Source organism: Pan paniscus, chromosome 6 (genome assembly GCF_029289425.2).
Source record: "Pan paniscus chromosome 6, NHGRI_mPanPan1-v2.0_pri, whole genome shotgun sequence".
Taxonomy (NCBI): domain Eukaryota; kingdom Metazoa; phylum Chordata; class Mammalia; order Primates; family Hominidae; genus Pan; species Pan paniscus.
Genome location: NC_073255.2, coordinates 116,068,510 through 116,087,959, shown reverse-complemented (window position 1 = coordinate 116,087,959; position 19,450 = coordinate 116,068,510). Strand labels below are relative to the sequence as shown.

The 19,450-nt window shown below is 58.0% G+C and overlaps 1 protein-coding gene across 2 annotated transcripts in view; it reads left to right on the top strand.

Moving 5' to 3' along the window:
- Positions 1 to 19,450, top strand: part of TECPR1 (tectonin beta-propeller repeat containing 1) — a 36,974-nt gene that overhangs the window by 10,944 nt on the left and 6,580 nt on the right. For both annotated transcript variants that reach the window (XM_008968679.5, XM_003815697.6), the window contains exons 7-22: positions 393 to 567; positions 686 to 786; positions 3,027 to 3,128; positions 4,715 to 4,860; positions 7,726 to 8,216; positions 8,665 to 8,810; positions 9,676 to 9,831; positions 10,261 to 10,410; positions 10,516 to 10,673; positions 12,468 to 12,595; positions 13,518 to 13,620; positions 16,513 to 16,609; positions 16,735 to 16,814; positions 17,898 to 17,954; positions 18,446 to 18,626; positions 19,095 to 19,230. In XM_008968679.5, the coding sequence (XP_008966927.1) occupies positions 393 to 567; positions 686 to 786; positions 3,027 to 3,128; positions 4,715 to 4,860; positions 7,726 to 8,216; positions 8,665 to 8,810; positions 9,676 to 9,831; positions 10,261 to 10,410; positions 10,516 to 10,673; positions 12,468 to 12,595; positions 13,518 to 13,620; positions 16,513 to 16,609; positions 16,735 to 16,814; positions 17,898 to 17,954; positions 18,446 to 18,626; positions 19,095 to 19,230 (2,407 nt within the window). The remainder of the gene's footprint in view (positions 1 to 392; positions 568 to 685; positions 787 to 3,026; positions 3,129 to 4,714; positions 4,861 to 7,725; positions 8,217 to 8,664; positions 8,811 to 9,675; positions 9,832 to 10,260; positions 10,411 to 10,515; positions 10,674 to 12,467; positions 12,596 to 13,517; positions 13,621 to 16,512; positions 16,610 to 16,734; positions 16,815 to 17,897; positions 17,955 to 18,445; positions 18,627 to 19,094; positions 19,231 to 19,450) is intronic.

Here is a 19,450-nt window from a genome sequence, read left to right as displayed (position 1 = left end):
AAGAACTGACGTCTTAGATAGTTTATGAATGGGAGTTGGAGCCTCCCCTGGAGCCGGGTGTCCTGAGAGCACATCGCCACAAGGGGGCATGGGACACACGGGCTGGCCAGAGTGGCCGGAGACCCACATGCCTGAGACTGGAATCAGGTGGTGGGTGGGTGTCCATGAGTGGGCGGGGTTGGGGGCATCACCCCAAACAGATGAATGGAACAAGTGTATCCCCCAGGACCGCCGGAATCCAGGGTTTGCGTTTTTTGGCCGGGGTAGGGGGCAGGGAGTGAGATCTGGACGGTCAGGGGACATGGGTCCTACCCCCTACCACACCGAGACCCCCGTGCTTGGCTGGTGTGAATGAGTTGATGCAGGTGCTGTGTCCCTGTCTTGCCTCCCAGGTGTGGTACAGAGAGGACGTCAGCCACTCCAACCCCGAAGGGTCCTCCTGGTCCCTGCTGGACACCCCCGGGGAGGTGGTTCAGATCAGCTGTGGGCCCCACGACCTCCTGTGGGCCACACTCTGGGAGGGGCAGGCCCTGGTCCGGGAAGGAATCAACAGGAGCAATCCCAAAGGTGGGCAGCCCGGCTCCCCCACCCACATACCCTGTACTGGGGAGAAGGGTGAGGGTCACTCGCTCCCCAGCTGTCCAGGCTGATGGGGGCCACTGGGGGTTTCTTGGGGGCCCGGTAGGAAGTTCCTGGTCCATCGTGGAGCCTCCTGGATCTGAAAACGGGGTCATGCACATCTCGGTGGGAGTCAGCGTGGTCTGGGCTGTCACCAAGGACTGGAAGGTAAGATGGGGATGAGGCTGGGGGATCACTTGAGCCCAGGAGTTGGAGACTGCAGTGAGCTGTGATCGCACCACTGGACTCCAGCCTGGGTGACAGAGCGAGACCCTGTCTCAAATTAAAAAAAAAGAAAAACCCAGGCCGGGTGCAGTGGCTCACGTCTGTAATCCCAGCACATCGGGAGGCCTAGGTGGGCAGATTGCCTGAGGTCAGGAGTTCAAGACCAGCCTGGCCAACATGGTGAAACCTTGTTTCTACTAAAAATACAAAAAATTAGTTGGGCATGGTGGCGGGCACCTGTAATCCTAGCTACTTGGGAGGCAGGAGAATTGCTTGAACCTGGGAGGCGGAGGTTGCAGTGAGCCAAGATTGCACTACAGCACTCCAGCCTGGGCAACGAGAAAGACTCCGTCTCAAAAAAGAAAAACCCATTAGAACAAATCCGGCACCAGCTGAGCACCATGCATTGTTTGTTGCTGAAATTGTTGCCAATCTCCAGGACGTTTTGTGCCGTAAAATCCTCCTCCACCCACACGCTGGTACCCAAATGCAGCAACTGCAAGTATCACCTAATAGGCTGCAACATTTCGAAGAATCGGAAGTGAATTTCCTGAAGCCCTTGATTAACCAAGCGCCTCCCCATCCTCTAGTCACTGCTTGTCTTTTGCATCTTATCAGCGGCAAGTCTAATAAAACCAGCCAATTTCCGATTACTCACAGGGTTTTTCTTTTGTTTGTTTTTTTTGAGACGGAGTCTCGCTCTGTCACCCAGGCTGGAGTGCAGTGGCGCGATCTCTGCTCACTCCAAGCTCCGCCTCCCGGGTTCACGCCATTCTCCTGCCTCAGCCTCTCTCGTAGCGGGGCTACAGGCGCCCGCCACCACGCCCGGCTAATTTTTTGTATTTTTAGTAGAGATGGGGTATCACCGTGTTAGCCAGGATGGTCTCGATATCCTGACCTCATGATCCGCCCGCCTCAGCCTCCCAAAGTGCTGGGATTACAGGCATGAGCCACCGTGCCCGGCCAGTCACAGGGTTTTTCTAACTGCTTGTCAAGGGGGTTTCCCTGGCCCCGGGGATGGACGGCCCACAGGTCTGCATCTGTATCTCCAGTGCTGAAGCTCTCAGAGTCTGAGGCCACTCCCAGCCCACAAAAATACAGACCAGACTGTCCCCCACATTGGATCCTGGTCACCCCACTTCCCAGAGACCACAACTTCCAAGCCCCTCTTACAGCAATGTGTCACTTTCTTTGGATTAAGTGGGCAACATTGGATTTCTTTTTTTTATTTTTTAATTTGAGACAGAGTCTCGTTCCGTCGCCCAGGCTGGAATGCCGTGGCCCAATCTCAGCTCACTGTAACCTCCACCTCCTGGATTCAAGCGATTCTCCTGCCATGGCCTCCCAAGTAGCTGGGGTTCCAAGTGTGTACCACCACGCCTGACTAGTATTTGTAGTATTTTTTAGTAGAGGCAGGGTTTCACCATGTTGTTCAGGCTGGTCTCCAACTCCTGACCTCAGGTGATCCACCCGCCTCAGCCTCCCAAAGTGTTGGGATTACAGGTGTGAGCCACCGTGTCTGGCAGCATCTCAGGCGTTCTAATAGCACAAGGTCTACAGTAGGTCTGAGACTAACGGGGCCTCCCAGGCCACCATGGAGAATGTATAAGAAGAGCCCTGATGGAATGCCGGGTGGCGGGGTGGAGCATGACCAGCCGCTGAATCACAGAGCCACAGACAGTCTGGGAAAATCTAGTGGGAGTGTGTGCATTTTTACACGTCGACATGAAAATACTTCACTTTAAGTATTTCTTGAAGTACTAAGAATAGACCCAAGATAGGGGTCTTGTTTTTTCTAATAATGAGCTTTTTAAAAACTAGTTTTCCTAAATAACAGTATTAAGGCCGTTGTCTTTCACAGGGACCAACTCAATTCAAATAAAGTAGCCTTTTCCAAGCGTTAGGCTGGAGAATGGGCAGGAAGCTGCCAGGACACATGTGGCTGAGGCCAGAGGACCCTCAGCCCTCGTGGGACAGTGCCAGGCACAGGAGATGCGGTCAGGGTGTGGGAAGAGCGGCGTGGATCACGGATAAGGGCTTCCTCGCTAAATGATGTACCACTGCTCATTTGCGACGTGAACCAAAGGATCAAATTATTCACTTGTTCTCCCTGAGGCTTAAACGAACGAACCGTCTGTTTCAGTGGCCCTCCAGGAAGGCATGTTTATTTCTGACTCCCCCAGGTGTGGTTCCGAAGAGGCGTCAACTCTCACAATCCCTGCGGCACCAGTTGGATTGAGATGGTTGGTGAGATGACGATGGTGAACGTGGGAATGAACGACCAGGTGTGCACGTGGGTCTGCAGCCCCTAAACAGCAGGGGTCCCAGAATGGGGGCTCCTGATGCCACCCAATAGCCTAGTGGCCGCTTCCCACTGTAGGAGAGCCCCCCACTCCATTGTACTGAGCAAGAAGTTCTTTCTGAGGTGCCAAGCTTCCCTCTGCTGCCACACCCTCCTCCCACCCCCACGGTGGCACAGCACCCAGAGGCCGGGGGGAGACAGGCACCTGCTAGTGCACAGGGGTGCTGAACCCGAGGCGAGCCTGCCAGGGCCAAGGGACAGAGACGCCACAGCCTACCTAGCCAGGCCACCTAGGCCCTTTAGCAAACCTTACTTCTTGCCCAAAGGCAGAGAGTAGGATGCCTACCCAGAAACCTTTTCCATGGAAAGTGAGGTCAGAATCAGGGAAGTTACTTTACATCTTAAAAAAAAAACACCACGGCTAGGTGTGGTGGCTCACACTTGTAAATCCCAGCACTTTAGGAGGCTAAGGTGGGAGGACCACTTGAGCCTAGGAGTTTGAGACCAGCCTGGGCAATATAGTGAGACCCCATCTCTACAAAAATTTAAAAATTAGCCAAGTGTGGTGGTGTGCACCTGTAGTCCCATCTACTCAGGAGGCCAAGGCAGGAGGATTGCTTGAGCCCAGGAGGTCAAGGCTGTAATGAGCCATGCATGATTGCACCACCGCACTCCAGCCTGGGTGACAGAGTGAGATCCTATCTCTAAAAAAAACCAAAAACATCCCGGGCACAGTGGCTCACGCCTGTAATCCCAGCACTTTGGGAGGGTGAAGTGGGTGGATCGCCTGAGGTCAGGAGTTTGAGACCAGCCTGGCCAACACAGTGAAACCTTGTGTCTACTAAAAATACAAAAATTAGCTGGGCGTGGTAGCACGTGACTGTAATCCCAGCCACTCTGGAGGCTAAGGCAGGAGAATCGGTTGAAGCTGGGAGGCGGAGGTTGCAGTGAGCCAAGATCACGCCACTGCACTCCAGCCTGGGCGACAGAGCAAGACTCCATCTCAAAAACAAAACAAAACAAAACAAAACTTAGCTGGGTGTGGTGATGGGAGCCTGTAATCCCAGCTACTTGGGAGGCTGAGGTAGGAGAATCACTTGAGCCCTGGAGGCGGAGGTTTCAGTGAGCCAAGATTGCGTCATTGCACTCCAGCCTGGGTGACAGAGCAAGACTCTGTCTCAACAACAAAAACAAAGACAACAAAACCAGGACCACCTGTGGGTTCACTGGGGGCATCTGCTTCCCACCAGAGGGCACACGCAAGACAGGGAGGCAGGTGAACCTCATTTCCTAACACAGCGTCCCCCAGCCCCGCCACTTCCCGTGGACCTTGTCACCTTGAAACCCTGGGTCTGCCTGAGGTCAGGGAGACGGGACCAGGTCGCAGCTTCTCCTGAGCCCCCTTCCAGTATTTGACTTGTGTGCCCACCACACAGCCCCAGCATGGACCTTCCCAGCCCACACACACCTGCACATGGAGGACCCTGCCTGCATTTTGCACCCCTAGGAAGCGAGAAGAGCCCCTGGGCCTGCGCCCAGATTCCTCGGAACACAGCCTCTCTCTTCCAGGTATGGGGCATTGGCTGTGAGGACCGAGCCGTGTACTTCCGGCAGGGTGTCACCCCCAGCGAGCTCAGTGGGAAGACCTGGAAGGCCATCATCGCGGCCCGAGAGTGTGACCGGTCACACTCTGGCAGCTCGTCTAGTCTCCTCAGGTGACTGGGGGTGGCAGGGTGTGCAGGAGTCAGGTTGGGATGGGCCGTCTGAGCCTAGGTGGTCATGTCCAGAAGAGGCTGCCACCTGCCCCACTGGGTCCCAGGACTTGTCCCAGGCAGGAGAAAATGGGTCTCCACTCACAAAAGCCACAAGAGCCGAAGCCCTCCTGCCTCGGTCCCACAGAGAGGAGGTCCTGGGGGCAGCCTGGGGTGGCCGCTGGAGGTGTTTGACATACTCTGGGCTGCTGGTGGCGGCACCTGGGAGCAGGGTAAGGCTGGGCTGTCGTGATGGAGGTAAGGCTCGACCCTGAGCTGGGTTGTCCCATTGGGTCCAAGGCTGAAGATCTGGGGCAGAAACAGTTTCTCTGGGGTGGAAGTAAAGGCCCTTCTGTCCAGGGGAAACAAGGACAAGACAGAGGGTCTCTGCCTAGCCTGCAGCAGTGGTCTCAGACTCAGGCATCGGGGTCTCCTGGAGGGTTTGTTCAGACTTTGATCTCTGGGTCTTACCCCGAGTTTGTTTGAGACTTGGTATTTCTCACCAGCCCCCAGGTGATGCTGCTGCAGTTTTGGGGCTGCACCTGGTGGTCCGTGGGTCTAAAGAGCATGGACAAGCCCCAGCTCTGCCCACCGGCCGTGAGAGCACAGGCAGGCGACTCAGTGGATGAGCTGGGGACATCTCAGCTCTGCAGCGGGCGTGTCCACATCATGGGCATGGATGGAGATGGCGCTCAGGGCCCAGGCTCTGCAGCCGTCCACGTTTCCACCTGTAGCTGTGACCCTCCCTAGCCCCTGGTCCACACCCCTCTGTGCCCTGAGCCTGGTGGTTGCCACCCTGCCGTGCTGTCAGCCCAGAGGCCCAGGGAGGACAGCCAGGGCAGGCGTTTGCTCATGTGTCACCTGAGGGTTTAGTCTGCTCAGATGGTGTTTTTTTTTTTTTTTTTTTTTTTTGAGACAGTCTCACTCTGTCATCCAGGCTGGAGTGCAGTGGTGTGATCATGGCTCACTGCAGCCTCAAACTCCTGGGCCCAAGTGATCCTCCCACCCCAGCCTCCCAAGTAGCTGGGATTACAGATGTTCACCACCACACCTGGCTAATTCTTGTATTTTTAGTAGAGACAGGGTTTCCCCATGTTGGCTAGGCTGGTCTTGAACTCCTAACCTCAAGTGACCCTCCCACCTCTGTCTCCCAAAGTGTTGGGATTACAGGCGTGAGCCACCACACCCGGCCAGCTGGTAGTTCTTTTTTTTTTTTTTTTTTTTTAGACGGAGTCTCACTCTGTCGCCCAGGCTGGAGTGCCATGGCGCGATCTTGGCCCACTGCAAGCTCCACCTCCAGGGTTCACGCCATTCTCCTACCTCAGCCTCCCGAGTAGCTGGGACTACAGGCACCCGCCACCACACCTGGCTAATTTTTTGTATTTTTAGTAGAGATCAGGTTTCACCGTGTTAGCCAGGATGGTCTCGATCTCCTGACCTTGTGATCCTCCCGCCTTGGCCTCCCAAAGTGCTGAGATTACAGGCGTGAGCCACCGCGCCTGGCCCCAGCTGTTAGTTCTTAAACTGGAAAGCACATTAGAATCAGCTGAGAAGCTTCAAAAACTACAGATGCCAAATCTTTATAACTTTGAGGTTAGCGATAGCTTCTTAGATATGACACCAAAAGCACAGGCAATGAGGAAATACAGATAAATTGGACTTCATCAGAATTAAAAACTTTTGTGAATCAAAAGGACATTATCAAGAGAGTGAAAAGTCAGTGGAAGAAAGGCAAGGCTGGGTGCAGTAGCTCACACCTGCAGTCCCAGCACTTCAGGAGGCCAAAGTGGGAGGATCGCTTGAGCCCAGGAGTTCAAGGTCAGCCTGGACAACATAGTGAGACCCCATCTCTACAAGAATTTTAAAAAAAATTATCTGGGTGCTGTGGCATGGGCCTGTAGTCCTAGCCACTTACAAGGCAGAGGTGGGAGGATCACATGAGCCCAGGAGGTCGAGGCTGCAGTGAGCTATGATCACGTCACTACACTCCAGCCTGGGCAACAGAGAAAGACTCTATCTCAAAAAACAAAAAAAAGACAATAACAAATGCTAGTGAGAACATGGAGAAATTGGAACTTCATACACTGCTGGTAGGAATGTGAAATGGTACAGCCACTGTGGAGAACAATTTAGCAATTCCTCAAGACATGAAACCCAGAACTGTCATGTGAGCCAGCACATCCACTGCTGGGTGTATATCCAAGAGGCTTGAAAACGCGTTTTAGTCCATTTTGTGTTGCTATAAGGGAATCCTGAAGCTGGTCTTTTATAAAGAAAAGAGGTTTATGATCGGGCGCGGTGGCTCACGCCTGTAATCCCAGCACTTTGGGAGGCTGAGCCCAGCGAATCACTTGAGGTCAGGAGTTCAAGACCAGCCTGCCAACATGGTGAAACCCCGTCTCTACTAAAAATACAAAAATTAGCCAGGCGTGGTGGTGCATGCCTGTAATCTCTCAGCTACTCGGGAGGCTGAGGCAGGAGAATCGCTTGAACCTGGGAGGCGGAGGTTGCAGTGAGCTGAGATTGTGCCACTGCACCCCAGCCTGGATGACAGTGAGACTCCGTCTCAAAAAAAGAAGAAATACTAATTCTAGATCTTCACTCTCAGATATGTGGATGTGATTGGTCTGCAGGGTGGCCCAGGTGTCAGCTCCCTGGAAGCAGGTGCTGATGTATACCTTGCACAGAGGAAGAGACAGGAGTTCAGAGAGGTTCTGACTTGCCCAAGTTTCCACAGGCAGTCATGGTGGAGCACGCTGGAGCCAGGCCTGCCTGACAGCGCCTGTTCCCCTGCAAGGGAGTGATGGGTCTGCCCTGATTTGTCCCCAGTGCCGGCTGCTTCTTCGGTGATGAGGTGAGGGGTAGTGGCGAGTCTGCCCCCAGCGACACCGATGCCTCCTCGGAAGTCGAGAGACCAGGGCCTGGCCAGACTCTCCCTGCAGAACCTCTAGACGATTCCAAGAATGCCACAGGGAACTCAGCCTCAGGCCTGGGGGCTGGCAGGACCGCAGAAGATACCGTGGAAGATGCCTGCCCAGCCGAGGGCAGCAGGGAGGCCAGACCCAACACGCACCCCGGCCCGGCCCCCACCCCGGCCGAGCTGCCCTGGACCAATATTGACCTCAAGGAGGCCAAGAAAGTGCCCAGCCACTCGGCCGCTGGCTTCCCCGAGACCACCAGCCTCTCCTCGCTGGGGCTCCTCCCACTGGGCTTGGAGGAGCCGTATGGGGTGGATGACCACCCGCTGTGGGCCTGGGTGTCGGGAGGCGGCTGCGTGGTGGAGGCATGTGCCATGCCCAGGTGGTTCACTGTCCAGGCGGGTAAGGGTTCCTGCAGGGCCTGGGGGCATCCACATGGCCAGGTGCCCTGGGGGTGTGGGGTGTGGGAGGAGGCCAGGATCAGGGGGCTCGGGCAGGCCTGCTGTCCTCCCTGGACGCCTCACTGTGCTCAGCAGCTCTGAGCCAGACATTGCGCTCCTCTGTGGCCTCCAGAGACCAGCCCGAGGCTGTCAGGACCTGGAAGCACAGTGGCCAGTGCCCCTTCCCCTGTCTGCAGCCCCTCCCCTGTGCTAGCAGTGGTGGCTGCTTTCCAGGCTGAATTACTGGGGGAGAGCAACTCGTCCATCAGGGCGAAGGGTGGAAGGAGGCTTAACAGAGAGCGTAGCTTTTGAGCTAGAAAGGGCTGATTTGGTGGAGGGGAGCGCCGTGGCTTCCTGCCCAGCTGCAGGCAGGACAGTGCCCCGGCCCTGAGGCTCTCTCTGCCCCACAGGCCTGTCCTCCTCGGTACACATGCTGTCCCTGTCCATCACGCCGGCCCAGACCGCTGCCTGGAGGAAGCAGATCTTCCAGCAGCTCACGGAAAGGACCAAGCGGGAGCTGGAGAACTTCAGACACTACGAGCAGGCCGTGGAGCAGGTGGGTGCCCCGGTGGCTGCGCACGCATTTTTTTTTTTTTCCAGCAATCATTCATTGAGCGCCTGCTGTGTACCAGCTCTGAGAGAAACAGATAGATGCCTCCATCCCCTGGTCTCCCGCCCAGATGCAGGCATAGAGAAATGAGCTCAGGGTTTCTTCGTCCATCCTGAAGACTTTGGTTTGGGCCTCACTGTGTTCCGGACTCGTTGGAGGCCCTGGGGACCCAGAGACGGCAGCAACCTCAGAGGGTGGTGGGTGGGGAAGGGAGGGTGGCCAGGGAGGGGAACCACGTCATCCTCTTCCTGCTGGAGGGAACCCCGGGCGCCCAGGGGTGTAGCGTGTGATTGCAAGGAGTTAGCACAGAGGGCGGCCGGAGACCCCACCCCTGGGCTGACCCTGCTTCTGCCCCGCTATCCTGTGGCAGAGCCCGGCCCTCAGAGGTCAAGTGTGGGGGTGACAGGGAAGTCACACAGAGCATGTGACCCGCCTCATTCCAAAGGCCCCTGGACACAAGTAGGCTGTGGTTTGGGTTCTAGCTCTGCCGCTGGCTCACTCTGTGACACCAAGCCAGGCACGGAACCCTCCCGAGCCTGTCTCCCCATGCAGAAGGCGGGATGGCAGTGCCCACTCTGGCTGTTTGAGAGAGAGGAGGTTGTACGGAACAGCCCTGGCTCAGCCTGCACCTATTGGGTGTCCGGCAGCGTCACTGTTATCATTAGCATAGGGGGAGCTGGGCTGACAGCCGGGAGTGCTGGGTGGGCCCTACCCCAGCCCTGCCTCCTCCTCTGGGCACCCCCAGCCCCGCCCTCCTCCCCTGGCACCCCGGGCCTGCCTGTGATGGTGTCCACTGCCCCGGCCTGTGCAGTCGGTGTGGGTGAAGACCGGGGCGCTGCAGTGGTGGTGCGACTGGAAGCCCCACAAGTGGGTGGACGTGCGCTTGGCCCTGGAGCAGTTCACGGGGCACGACGGCGTCCGGGACAGCATCCTCTTCATCTACTATGTGGTCCACGAGGAGAAGAAGGTGCCCACGGGTCCCACAGGAGATGGGGCCAGGGAGGGGACACAGGGCTGGGGTGCCAGAGGAGGGGTACAGAAATGGGGGTGCCCAGGGGAGGGGTACAGAAATGAGGGTGCCCAGGGAGGGACACAGAAATGAGGGTACCCAGGGGAGGGGTACAGAAATGGGGGTGCCCGGGGGAGGGGGTACAGAAATGGGGGTGCCCTAGGAGAGGGAGTACAGAAATGGGGGTGCCCAGGGGAGGGGGTAAAGAAATGAAGTACCAAGGGAGGGGGCAGGGCTGGGGGTACCCAAGGGAGGGGGCAGGGCTGGGGGTGCCAGGAGAGAGGGTGTCCGAGGGCCAGGGTCCCAGGGTGAAGCACAGTGGGGGTCACCCTCCAGAGGCCTTCTGCCCTGGGTGACAGCCCTGCCGGGCGCCTGTTCTGTGAACAGTACGTCCACATATTCCTGAATGAGGTGGTGGCGCTGGTCCCAGTGCTGAATGAGACCAAGCACTCCTTTGCCCTGTACACCCCTGAGCGGACACGGCAGAGGTGGCCGGTGCGTCTGGCTGCTGCCACCGAGCAGGACATGAATGACTGGGTGAGTGGTCGGTGGTCCCCTCGGGCCGGGGGGAGGGACAGCCATGGTGGGGTGGCCTGGCCTGGCCTGGCCTGCTCAGCAGTGACCGGCGTTGTGCCACACCAGCTCGCCCTGCTCAGCCTGTCTTGCTGTGAGAGCCGGAAGGTGCAGGGCCGCCCGTCCCCGCAGGCCATCTGGTCCATCACCTGCAAGGGGGACATCTTCGTGAGCGAGCCCAGCCCGGACCTGGAGGCCCACGAGCACCCCCTGCCCTGCGACCAGATGTGAGTGAGCCGCACTCTGGGTGGGGTCTGGGGCCTGGCCTCACCCCGAGCTCGTGGTTACAGAAGGGGGATCCAGAGGACTGGAGTCCACGCAGGGTCAAGCTTCTCGCTGACCAGGCAGAGGCACGGCCACTGGTTCCCAGGCCCCCAAGTCCCCCTGGGCCTGTCCAAAGACTCCAAGAGGGGGAACCAGAAGCCCCACTGGGCCCAGGGTGGGTCAGTGCCGCCCAGCAGACTCTGAGCATCGGGAGGAATGTGGAATGTGGGTGAGGGGCACAATTCTCCACCCCAGGGGGCTTCCAGGCTGTAGCAAAGCAGCCACGTCTCTCCACCTGCCCAGGGCACAGACCCGGTGCTCAGCCGCCTCCAGCTCCAGCTGAGCCCCTGCTGCATGGGCGGCCCGGGGCCTGGGGGCAGAGAGGAGAGAGCCGCTGTGGGAGGAGAGTTTGGGGGCGTGGTCAAGGCAGAGTTGGTGGGGTTTGAAGTCCAGCAGGAGTGGGCAGAGAGAGGACTTGACGTTTGGCACTGGGAAATGCTGGTGGAGACTGGACCTGGGGGACCCGGGGTAGCCAGGCTGGAGTGGGGTGAGGGCAGGGCTGGGCGCACAAGCCTAGGAGACATTGTTCTGTTGGGGACATTGAGAGCCACAAGGTGGGGCTAGGCAGGTTGGCTCACGCCTGCAATCTCATCACTCTGGGAGGCTGAGGTAGGAGGATCACTTGAGGTCAGAAGTTCAAGACCAGCCTGGGCAACATAGCTAGACTCGTCTCTACAAAAAAAAAAAGAAACCAAAAAAATTAGCAAGACATGGTGTCATGCACTTGTAGTTCCAGCTGCTCGGAGGGCTGAGGTGGGAAGATCACTTGAGCCCAGGAGTTCAAGGCTGCCGTGAGGTGTGATCACACTCACACCACGGCACTCCAGCCTGGGCAACACAGCGAGACCCTGTATCAGGAAAAAAAAAAAAAAAGCCACAAAGGGGGAATGAGGTTCCCTGGGGGGGGATCTGAGCTGAGTCCTGAGGACAAGGGCCCGGCAGGGGACATGGGGGCTATGATTCTGTCCCCTGTGGGACAGAGGCTGCCCTGGGGGTGTTCCCAAGCCGATGAGGTCCTGGGCTTCATTACCCGTGGGCACTGGGGCTGGGGACATAGTGAGCCAGAAGTCCTGGCTGCAGGAGGGGACAGCAATATCCTGTCAGAGGATTCAGACCGCCTCTGGTGACAGTGACAGTGACAGGGCCTCGGCCGCAGGAGGCTGTGCCCTCACCAGCCGCAGCCTGCACTCTGCCCGCCCAGGAGGCCATGCTGTGCTGGCACCGCCTCCCGCTGACACCCTGGAAGCCCAAGGGCCGTGCTGTCACTCATGCAGAGGATTAGATGTCATGTCCGGCTCTGCTCTGTGACATTCAAGCCTGGCTGCACCTGCCACTGTGGCCAGCCCATTTCCCCAGGTCCCAGACCCCAAGGGGCCCCTGTGAAACACGCCGCTGGCCTCATCTCCCTCCATGTCACCATGGGGCTGAAGTGGGTGGGTTCCAGAAGACTCCCAGCCCATGGAGAGGGTCTGACCTGCACAGCCCCAGTGCCGAGACCCTGCACCTCTCGTGGGCTGAGTCTTTTTAGCGTTGATTAATATGAACGCGGAGGTCAGGCAGGGTGGATGGTCTGTGCTTGGAGACCGAGGGCTGGGAAAATCCCAGAACCACAGGAGGACACGGAACAAAAGGGCAGCCAGGCAGGGTCGGAAGGTGGGGTCTGAGGGGTTTCCACCTGCCCTCTCCCATCCTTCCAGGTTTTGGCGGCAGATGGGAGGCCACCTGCGGATGGTGGAGGCCAACAGCCGGGGCGTGGTGTGGGGCATCGGCTATGACCACACGGCCTGGGTATACACAGGCGGCTATGGAGGCGGCTGCTTCCAAGGTGAGGGCGGCCCACGGCCCCCCCGGAGCCTTTCTGGGCGTTCTTTCCTCTAGTCCCCGTCTGGGTTCCCTGCCCAAGGCCAGGGCCACTGTCCCAGTGTTCACACTCGGCTAACAGCTGGCTGACAGGTGACCTTCACCACTGCCAGCCTCCACCCAGGATGGTCCCTGCCAGTACTCACTTCGAGCTGAGGGCCTCGAAGGTTCCAGAGAGGCAGCGGCCAGGGTCCACCAGCATGTCCAGCCCCTCATTTTCAGGGCGTTAGGTGGGTTCCTCCTTCAGGGTAGGCACTCGCTGAACTTCTGTGGCCCCCCGATTTCTAGGAGCCAGGGTCCCTCTGTTCCTACTGGAAAACGAAGGCGGAAACAGACACTGAAACGGGGCGTTCCAGGCCGCAGCCCACATGCCCCACGGGGGAGCAGCTAACCCCAGAGAACTGTGGTCCCCTGATACCCCAGGAACGCATATCTGAGCAGGCTTTCCAGCTTCCCTGTGTGTGAGGCAGGAATGACCTCTGTCTTCATTTTACAAGTGAGGAAGCCGGGGCTCACGGAGGTTACGTTGATGGTCCCAGGTGCCTTTGTAACACAGAGTGAGCTGGGTGGGCCTCATGCCTCCCTGGTGCTAAGTAGGAGGGCAAGGTGGGAAGAGGCGCTGGAGGGGTGTGGATGGGAGGTTTAATGCACAGCAGGCTGTGCTCATCGAGGTTGCACAATCCCAGAATAATCACGGTCCCAGAGGAGAAAACCCAAGCCAGGCCAACCCCCGTGCGATAAGCTCAACAGGACTGTTTGCCCCTCTCCGCTGACCTGGCTCCAGCCCGCCCTCCCCGTCTCTCTGGGAATCTGTGCTTCAGACGGAAAGCCAGAGTCCCAAGCGGAGCGTATGTGGCCTCGGTCCCAGCAGCCACCTCTCCCCACAGGCCTGGCCAGCAGCACCAGTAACATCTACACGCAGTCAGACGTGAAGTGTGTTCACATCTATGAGAACCAGCGATGGAACCCTGTCACAGGCTACACCAGCAGGTAAGTGGCACAGGTGCCCGGCCAGGATGCTGCATGGCATAGGCCTTAGTCCTGGCAAAAACAGGACAGCAACATCCACAGTAGCGTGGAGTCCAGTAGAGCCTGGTGTCAGGCTGCCAGCAGGAAACTAACCGGATCTTACCACTCACTGAGATTTTTTTCCTTGAATCTTTTTTTTTTTTTTTTTTTTTTTTGATACAGAGTCTTGCTCTGTCACCCAGGCTGGAGTGCCATGGCATGATCTCAGCTTACTGCAACCTCCGCCTCCTGGGTTCAAGCAATTCTCCTGCCTCAGCCTCCCGAATAGCTGGGATTACAGGCGCCTGGCACCACGCCTGGCAAATTTTTTGTATTGTTAGTAGAGACAGGGTTTCACCATGTTGGCCAGACTGGTCTTGAACTCTTGACCTCAAGTAATCTGCCCACCTTAGCCTCCCAAAGTGCTGGGGTTACAGGCATGAGCCACAGCGCCCGGTCAAAAGTCTCTAACTGTATTGACAAAGTTTCTACCTCCAAGAAATGTATGTAATTCCTTCTTAATAAGATTCTGTTCCTGATTCAAGCACCAGAGATAGAAGAAAGAGAGGTTTGTACTTTTGTTTTCTTTTTCTTTTTTTTTTTTGAGACCGAGTCTCGCCCTGTCGCCCAGGCTGGAGTGCAGTGGCGCGATCTTGGTTCACTGCAACCTCTGCCTCCCAGGTTCAAGCTATTCTCCTGCCTCAGCCTAACAAGTAGCTGGGATTACAGGCGCGCTCCACCACGACTAGCTAATTTTCGTATTTTTAGTAGAGACGGGGTTTCACCATGTTGGTCCGACTGGTCTTGAACTCCTGACCTCATGATCCGCCTGCCTCGGCCTCCCAAAGTGCTGGGATTACAGGTGCGAGCCACCGCACCTGACCTGTAGTTTTCTATACTGGAGCTTTGACATCTTTTATTAGACTGTATTTCATATTTTTGGACAGTATTATAAGTGGCATATTCAAAGTTTAAAATTTTTTTTTAACTTTTTGAGGCTGTCTAAAGAAATGCAATTGATTTCCTCTCCTGCTTTTCTTTGTTTTTTTTGTTTTGTTTTTTGAGACACATCTCACTCTGTCGCCCAGGCTGGAGTGCAGTGGTGCGACCTTGGCTCACTGCAGCCTTTGCCTCCTGGGTTCAAGCGATTCTCCTACCTGAGCCTCCCGAGTAGTTGGGATTACAGGCATGCACCACCATACCTGACTATTTTTGTATTTTTAGTAGAGACAGGATTTCACCATGTTGGTGAGGCTGGTCTCCAACTCCTGAACTCCCGAAGCCCGCCTCAGCCTCCCAAAGTGTTGAGATTACAGGCATCGTCAGGCGTGAGCCACCGCGCCCGGCCTCCACTTCTGCCTTTTCCAAATTGACGAAATAAACACTTAGTAATAGAAACAACAAACTCTCTGACAACTCTAATCTCACCAGCCAAAGACAGCAACTGCAATTAGCATGTGGGGTGTGGCCTTCCAGCCATACTGTGTGTCCGTGTTGGGGGCAGACAAGGCCAGGCACAGGGAGGTGGCTCCATGACCTCAACGTTCTGTACCCAGAGTGGACCCAGTGTATCTGACTTTACTCAGCCTTGGACGTCTCGACCATATGTGACCTTTTCAGCGTCCTATGGAACCATTTAAAGGATGTCCCTGTGTGTAAATATTTGTGTGTCTGTGTGTTTACCCCAGTAAATCAGGGGATTTGAGATTTTCTAAGGCGGTTGGCACACATCGCCAAAATATTTCCATCCTGAAAACCTCCGCCTCAGCTGTGGGCAGTGTCCACACAGCCTGGCAGCACACTTGGATCTCCACCCCCTCCTCACGTCCTCCTCAGTTCCGACGGAGGACAGGGCAGGGCAGGGCTGCGCACCCACATCTGTCTCAGAGAGGCCTGAAAGGGCCACAGCTGGTCATCACAAATGCGTGCCCCAGCTGCGTTCTCCAGGCATCTCAGCCTCAGCTGTCCCCAGAACTGCCCTATGTGCTGCTTCCTGCCACTCGAGTGTCCTGTGGTGGTACTAACAAAGTACCACAGACCACATGGTTTGAACAAGAGAAATGTGGCCACGTGTGGGGATTCACGCCTGTAATCCCAGTGCTTTACAAGGCGAGATCAGCCTGGGCAACAAAGCAAGACTCCATCTCTACAGGACACTTAAAAATAAATTAGCCAGGTATGGTGGCATGTGTCTGTGGTCCCAGCTACTCAGGAAGCTGAGTTGGGAGGATCAATTGAGCCCAGGAATTCGAGGCTGCAGTGAGCTATGATCATACCCCTGCACTCCAGCCTGGGTGACAGAGCGACAGCCTGTCTCTGAAAAGAAAGAAAGAAAAGAGAACGAGTGAGCGAGAGAGAAAGGGAAAGAAAGAGTCTTCTCCCCTCTATGCATGTGTCTGTGTCCAAATTTCCCCCCCTCCCCCCGCCTTTTTTTTGAGACGAAGTCTTGCTCTGTCGCCAGGCTGGAGTGCAGTGGCGTAGTGGCACGATCTCCGCTCACTGCAACCTCCGCCTCCCGGGTTCAAGTGATTCCCCTGCCTCAGCCTCCTGAGTAGCTGGGACTACAGGCATCCGCCACCACACCTGGCTAATTTTTTGTATTTTAGTAGAGATGGGGTTTCACCATGTTGGCCAGGATGGTCTCGAACTCCTGACCTCAGGTGATCTGCCCGCTTTGGCCTCCCAAAGTGCTGGGATTACAGGCGTCAGCCACTGTGCCCAGCAGGCTGTCACCTCTTAGGAGTGCGAGTGCCTGGAGGTGGCTGGCTCTGAGACTGGAGCTCAGTGCTTCCCTGTGGGGTGTTATGGGGGTGTCTGAGTGAGCCAGTTCATTCCCCAGTCTCCCTCGTCACCTGCCCTGTCGTCCTGCCGCAGGGGTCTGCCCACGGACCGGTACATGTGGAGCGACGCCTCGGGGCTGCAGGAGTGCACGAAGGCTGGCACGAAGCCCCCGTCCCTGCAGTGGGCCTGGGTGAGGTCCCGCTGCCCCCTGGGGGATTGGGAATCCGCCCTCCCACCCCTCCTTGCCCCTCCTCGAGTGTTCTGACTGCCCTCTGGATTCGGGGGGTCCCATCCTCATTGACCCACTCCTCCCAGGTTTCCGACTGGTTCGTGGATTTCAGCGTTCCGGGGGGCACGGACCAGGAGGGGTGGCAGTATGCCAGCGACTTCCCTGCGTAAGCCTCTCCCTGCACAGGGCCTTCGGACCAGGTCCTGAATGTCAGGGCCCTGGAGTGTGTGGCCTCTGGCCTCACTGCTCTTCCAGGCTGAACCCTGCCCCCTAGGCCTGGCCAAGGAGCAGACCCCTGGTGCCAGCCCTGCTACTGGAAGGGGAGGAGCCAGCAGAGAGGCCAGGAGGGGCCCAGGGGAGTGCTCCCTGCACATGTGGCACCCCTGGCCTCCATGTGTGGCACGGGTAGGAGCGCCATGGCTCCCCCATGCCACGTTCATCCCTGCTGTGCCAGGCACGGGCTCTGGGAGGGTCAGATGGTGGCACCCAGGGCACCAGACTGAGGGGCTTGAGGAGGGCGAGTGGCCTCTACAGCCTTAGCAGGGTGAGCTCTGGGGGGCTTTGAGCCAGGCCCTTAGTGTTGAGGGACCCAACACGAGATGTTAGGTGAAGGGGCAGTGTGAGCCCCTCGGAGAGATGCAGTGGCTGTCACGAGGCCCTGGACCCTGGCGGTGCAGGTGCATGGCGTGGGCAGGCCCTTCACGGCACAGTCTCAGCCTGTTGGAAGATGGAGCCAGGACAGCCTGAGCCGGGGCCCAGAGCCAGGTGGCTTCTGAGCAGACCAGGACCGTCCCCTCGGCCACAGCCAGGCCTCCTGGACCACCCTCCGCTCAGCCTCGGGCCTCATCCTGACCGAGGGCTCTTGCTCCCCAAAAGGGCTCTGATGGGGCCTGGGGAGGGGAGGGCTGAGTCCCCTTAGCCTGACCCCTGACAAGTGACTGCTCCGCTCCAGCCCCAGGGAGGCCCCGACCCCCTTCCCCAGGGAGACCCCTGCCCCTGGGAGGCCCCAACTCCCAGGAGGCCCTCCCTGCAGGTCCCCAGGGCTGCACTCAACCCTGATCCTGCCGGGGCAGCCAGGAAGCGCCTCCTGAGAGCCGCGCATGGTGACACCTCCTCCTCTGAACCCCATCCATGGCTTCCACCCAGTCCCCATGCCCTGTAACGGGTAGAACAAGAATGTTTACATGCACGGTCCCTTTCCAGAAACTTCCACGAAGTGGCCCTGATTTCATCTTCTTCCTCCTTGCAGCTCATACCATGGGTCCAAAACGATGAAGGATTTTGTGAGGAGGAGGTGCTGGGCCAGGTGAGGCAGGGCTGCAGGGTGACTGTTACGGTCAGGCTCCTGGAGGAGCCACCCCTGAGGGAGCTCTGGTTCCCCGCACCCCGGGCCAGATCTCCTGGCCTCTGACCTCAGTCCCAAGGGAAGAAGCAGTGGGGAGTAGGGTGAAGAGGGAAGCCGAATCTGAGTAAATGTCAGCCCAGGAAATGCCCGCAGGCTCCCAGTGCTCTCTGGTTTCAGAATAGTTTGTTTTCATGAACAAATAAGAGAAATGTCACTGGCACACTCCACCTGTGAGCTGGACAGAGAACGGGGCCTGGCTGGGGCTGGGGGTGGGGGTGGGGGCCTGGCTGGGCCTGGATGGGGGTGGGGGTGGGGAGGAGGCCACCTCTGGGCCCCTCTTTCTACCCGCCCCGGGGTTGGCTGCTTTCCTCCTCCTGGCTCCAGAGGCAGAGGCCCTGGAGCCTGGTGGTCACCTTGGGGTCCCTGGGCTGTGTCCCCTCTCCACTGTACAGAAAATGCAAGCTGGTGACCAGTGGGCCCTGGCTGGAGGTGCCCCCCATCGCCCTCAGGGACGTGTCCATCATCCCGGAGAGCCCAGGTGCCAAGGGGAGTGGGCACAGCATCGCCCTCTGGGCCATCAGCGACAAGGGGGATGTGCTGTGCCGCCTGGGCGTGTCGGAGCTCAACCCTGCGGTGAGTGCCGGGGCCAGACAGATTCTTCTTGAAATGAGACCTTTGCTCTGGAGTCCGGCAGGGCTCAGACCCTGCTCAGGACAAGCCCCTAGGACCAGTGGACACTGCCTGTGGTCCGAGTGGGTCCCTGTGCCCTGGGGCAGTTGGCCCAGGAATGAGGCGGGTGGGGCGGGGGTGACAGAGGTGGGCCAAGGGGACACTACGGCTCTTTGGCACCCGGTCCTTGGTGGTCAGCACCCCGGTGAGGTGCACACGCCCACGGGGGCGCTTTCCCTGCTCGCAGGAGGATGAGATGCGCCCAGGATTTCAACAAGCACCGAGATCAGGCTGGGTAGGGCTGTGTGACTCCCGGCTGTCCCCCAGCCACCTGTGCTGCCCACGCGCTAGGCCCATTTCTGCTGGTCCTGGAGGTGGGGCCCTGGGGGTGGGGGCCCTGGTGACCTCAGCGCCCCTCCTTGCTGTCCCCAGGGCTCCTCCTGGCTGCACGTTGGCACCGACCAGCCCTTCGCCTCCATCTCCATCGGGGCCTGCTACCAGGTGTGGGCCGTGGCAAGGGACGGCTCCGCCTTCTACCGGGGATCCGTGTACCCCTCGCAGCCAGCCGGTGAGTGCCGTGCCCCAGGAGCCCCTGCAGTGTTCACCTTCCGTCCAAGCTGATGTTTGCTGAACATTCCCTCTGGGCCAGGGTCCCCCAGAAGCTGGGACTTCCCCCAGAAGTGGGAGTCCCCCTCCCACTGGGACTGACTGGGAGGTGGTCACCCTGGTAATGGGGCAGCTGGAGCCAGGCCTGCCTGGCCCTTCCTGGGGTGGCCCCTGTGTCTCGG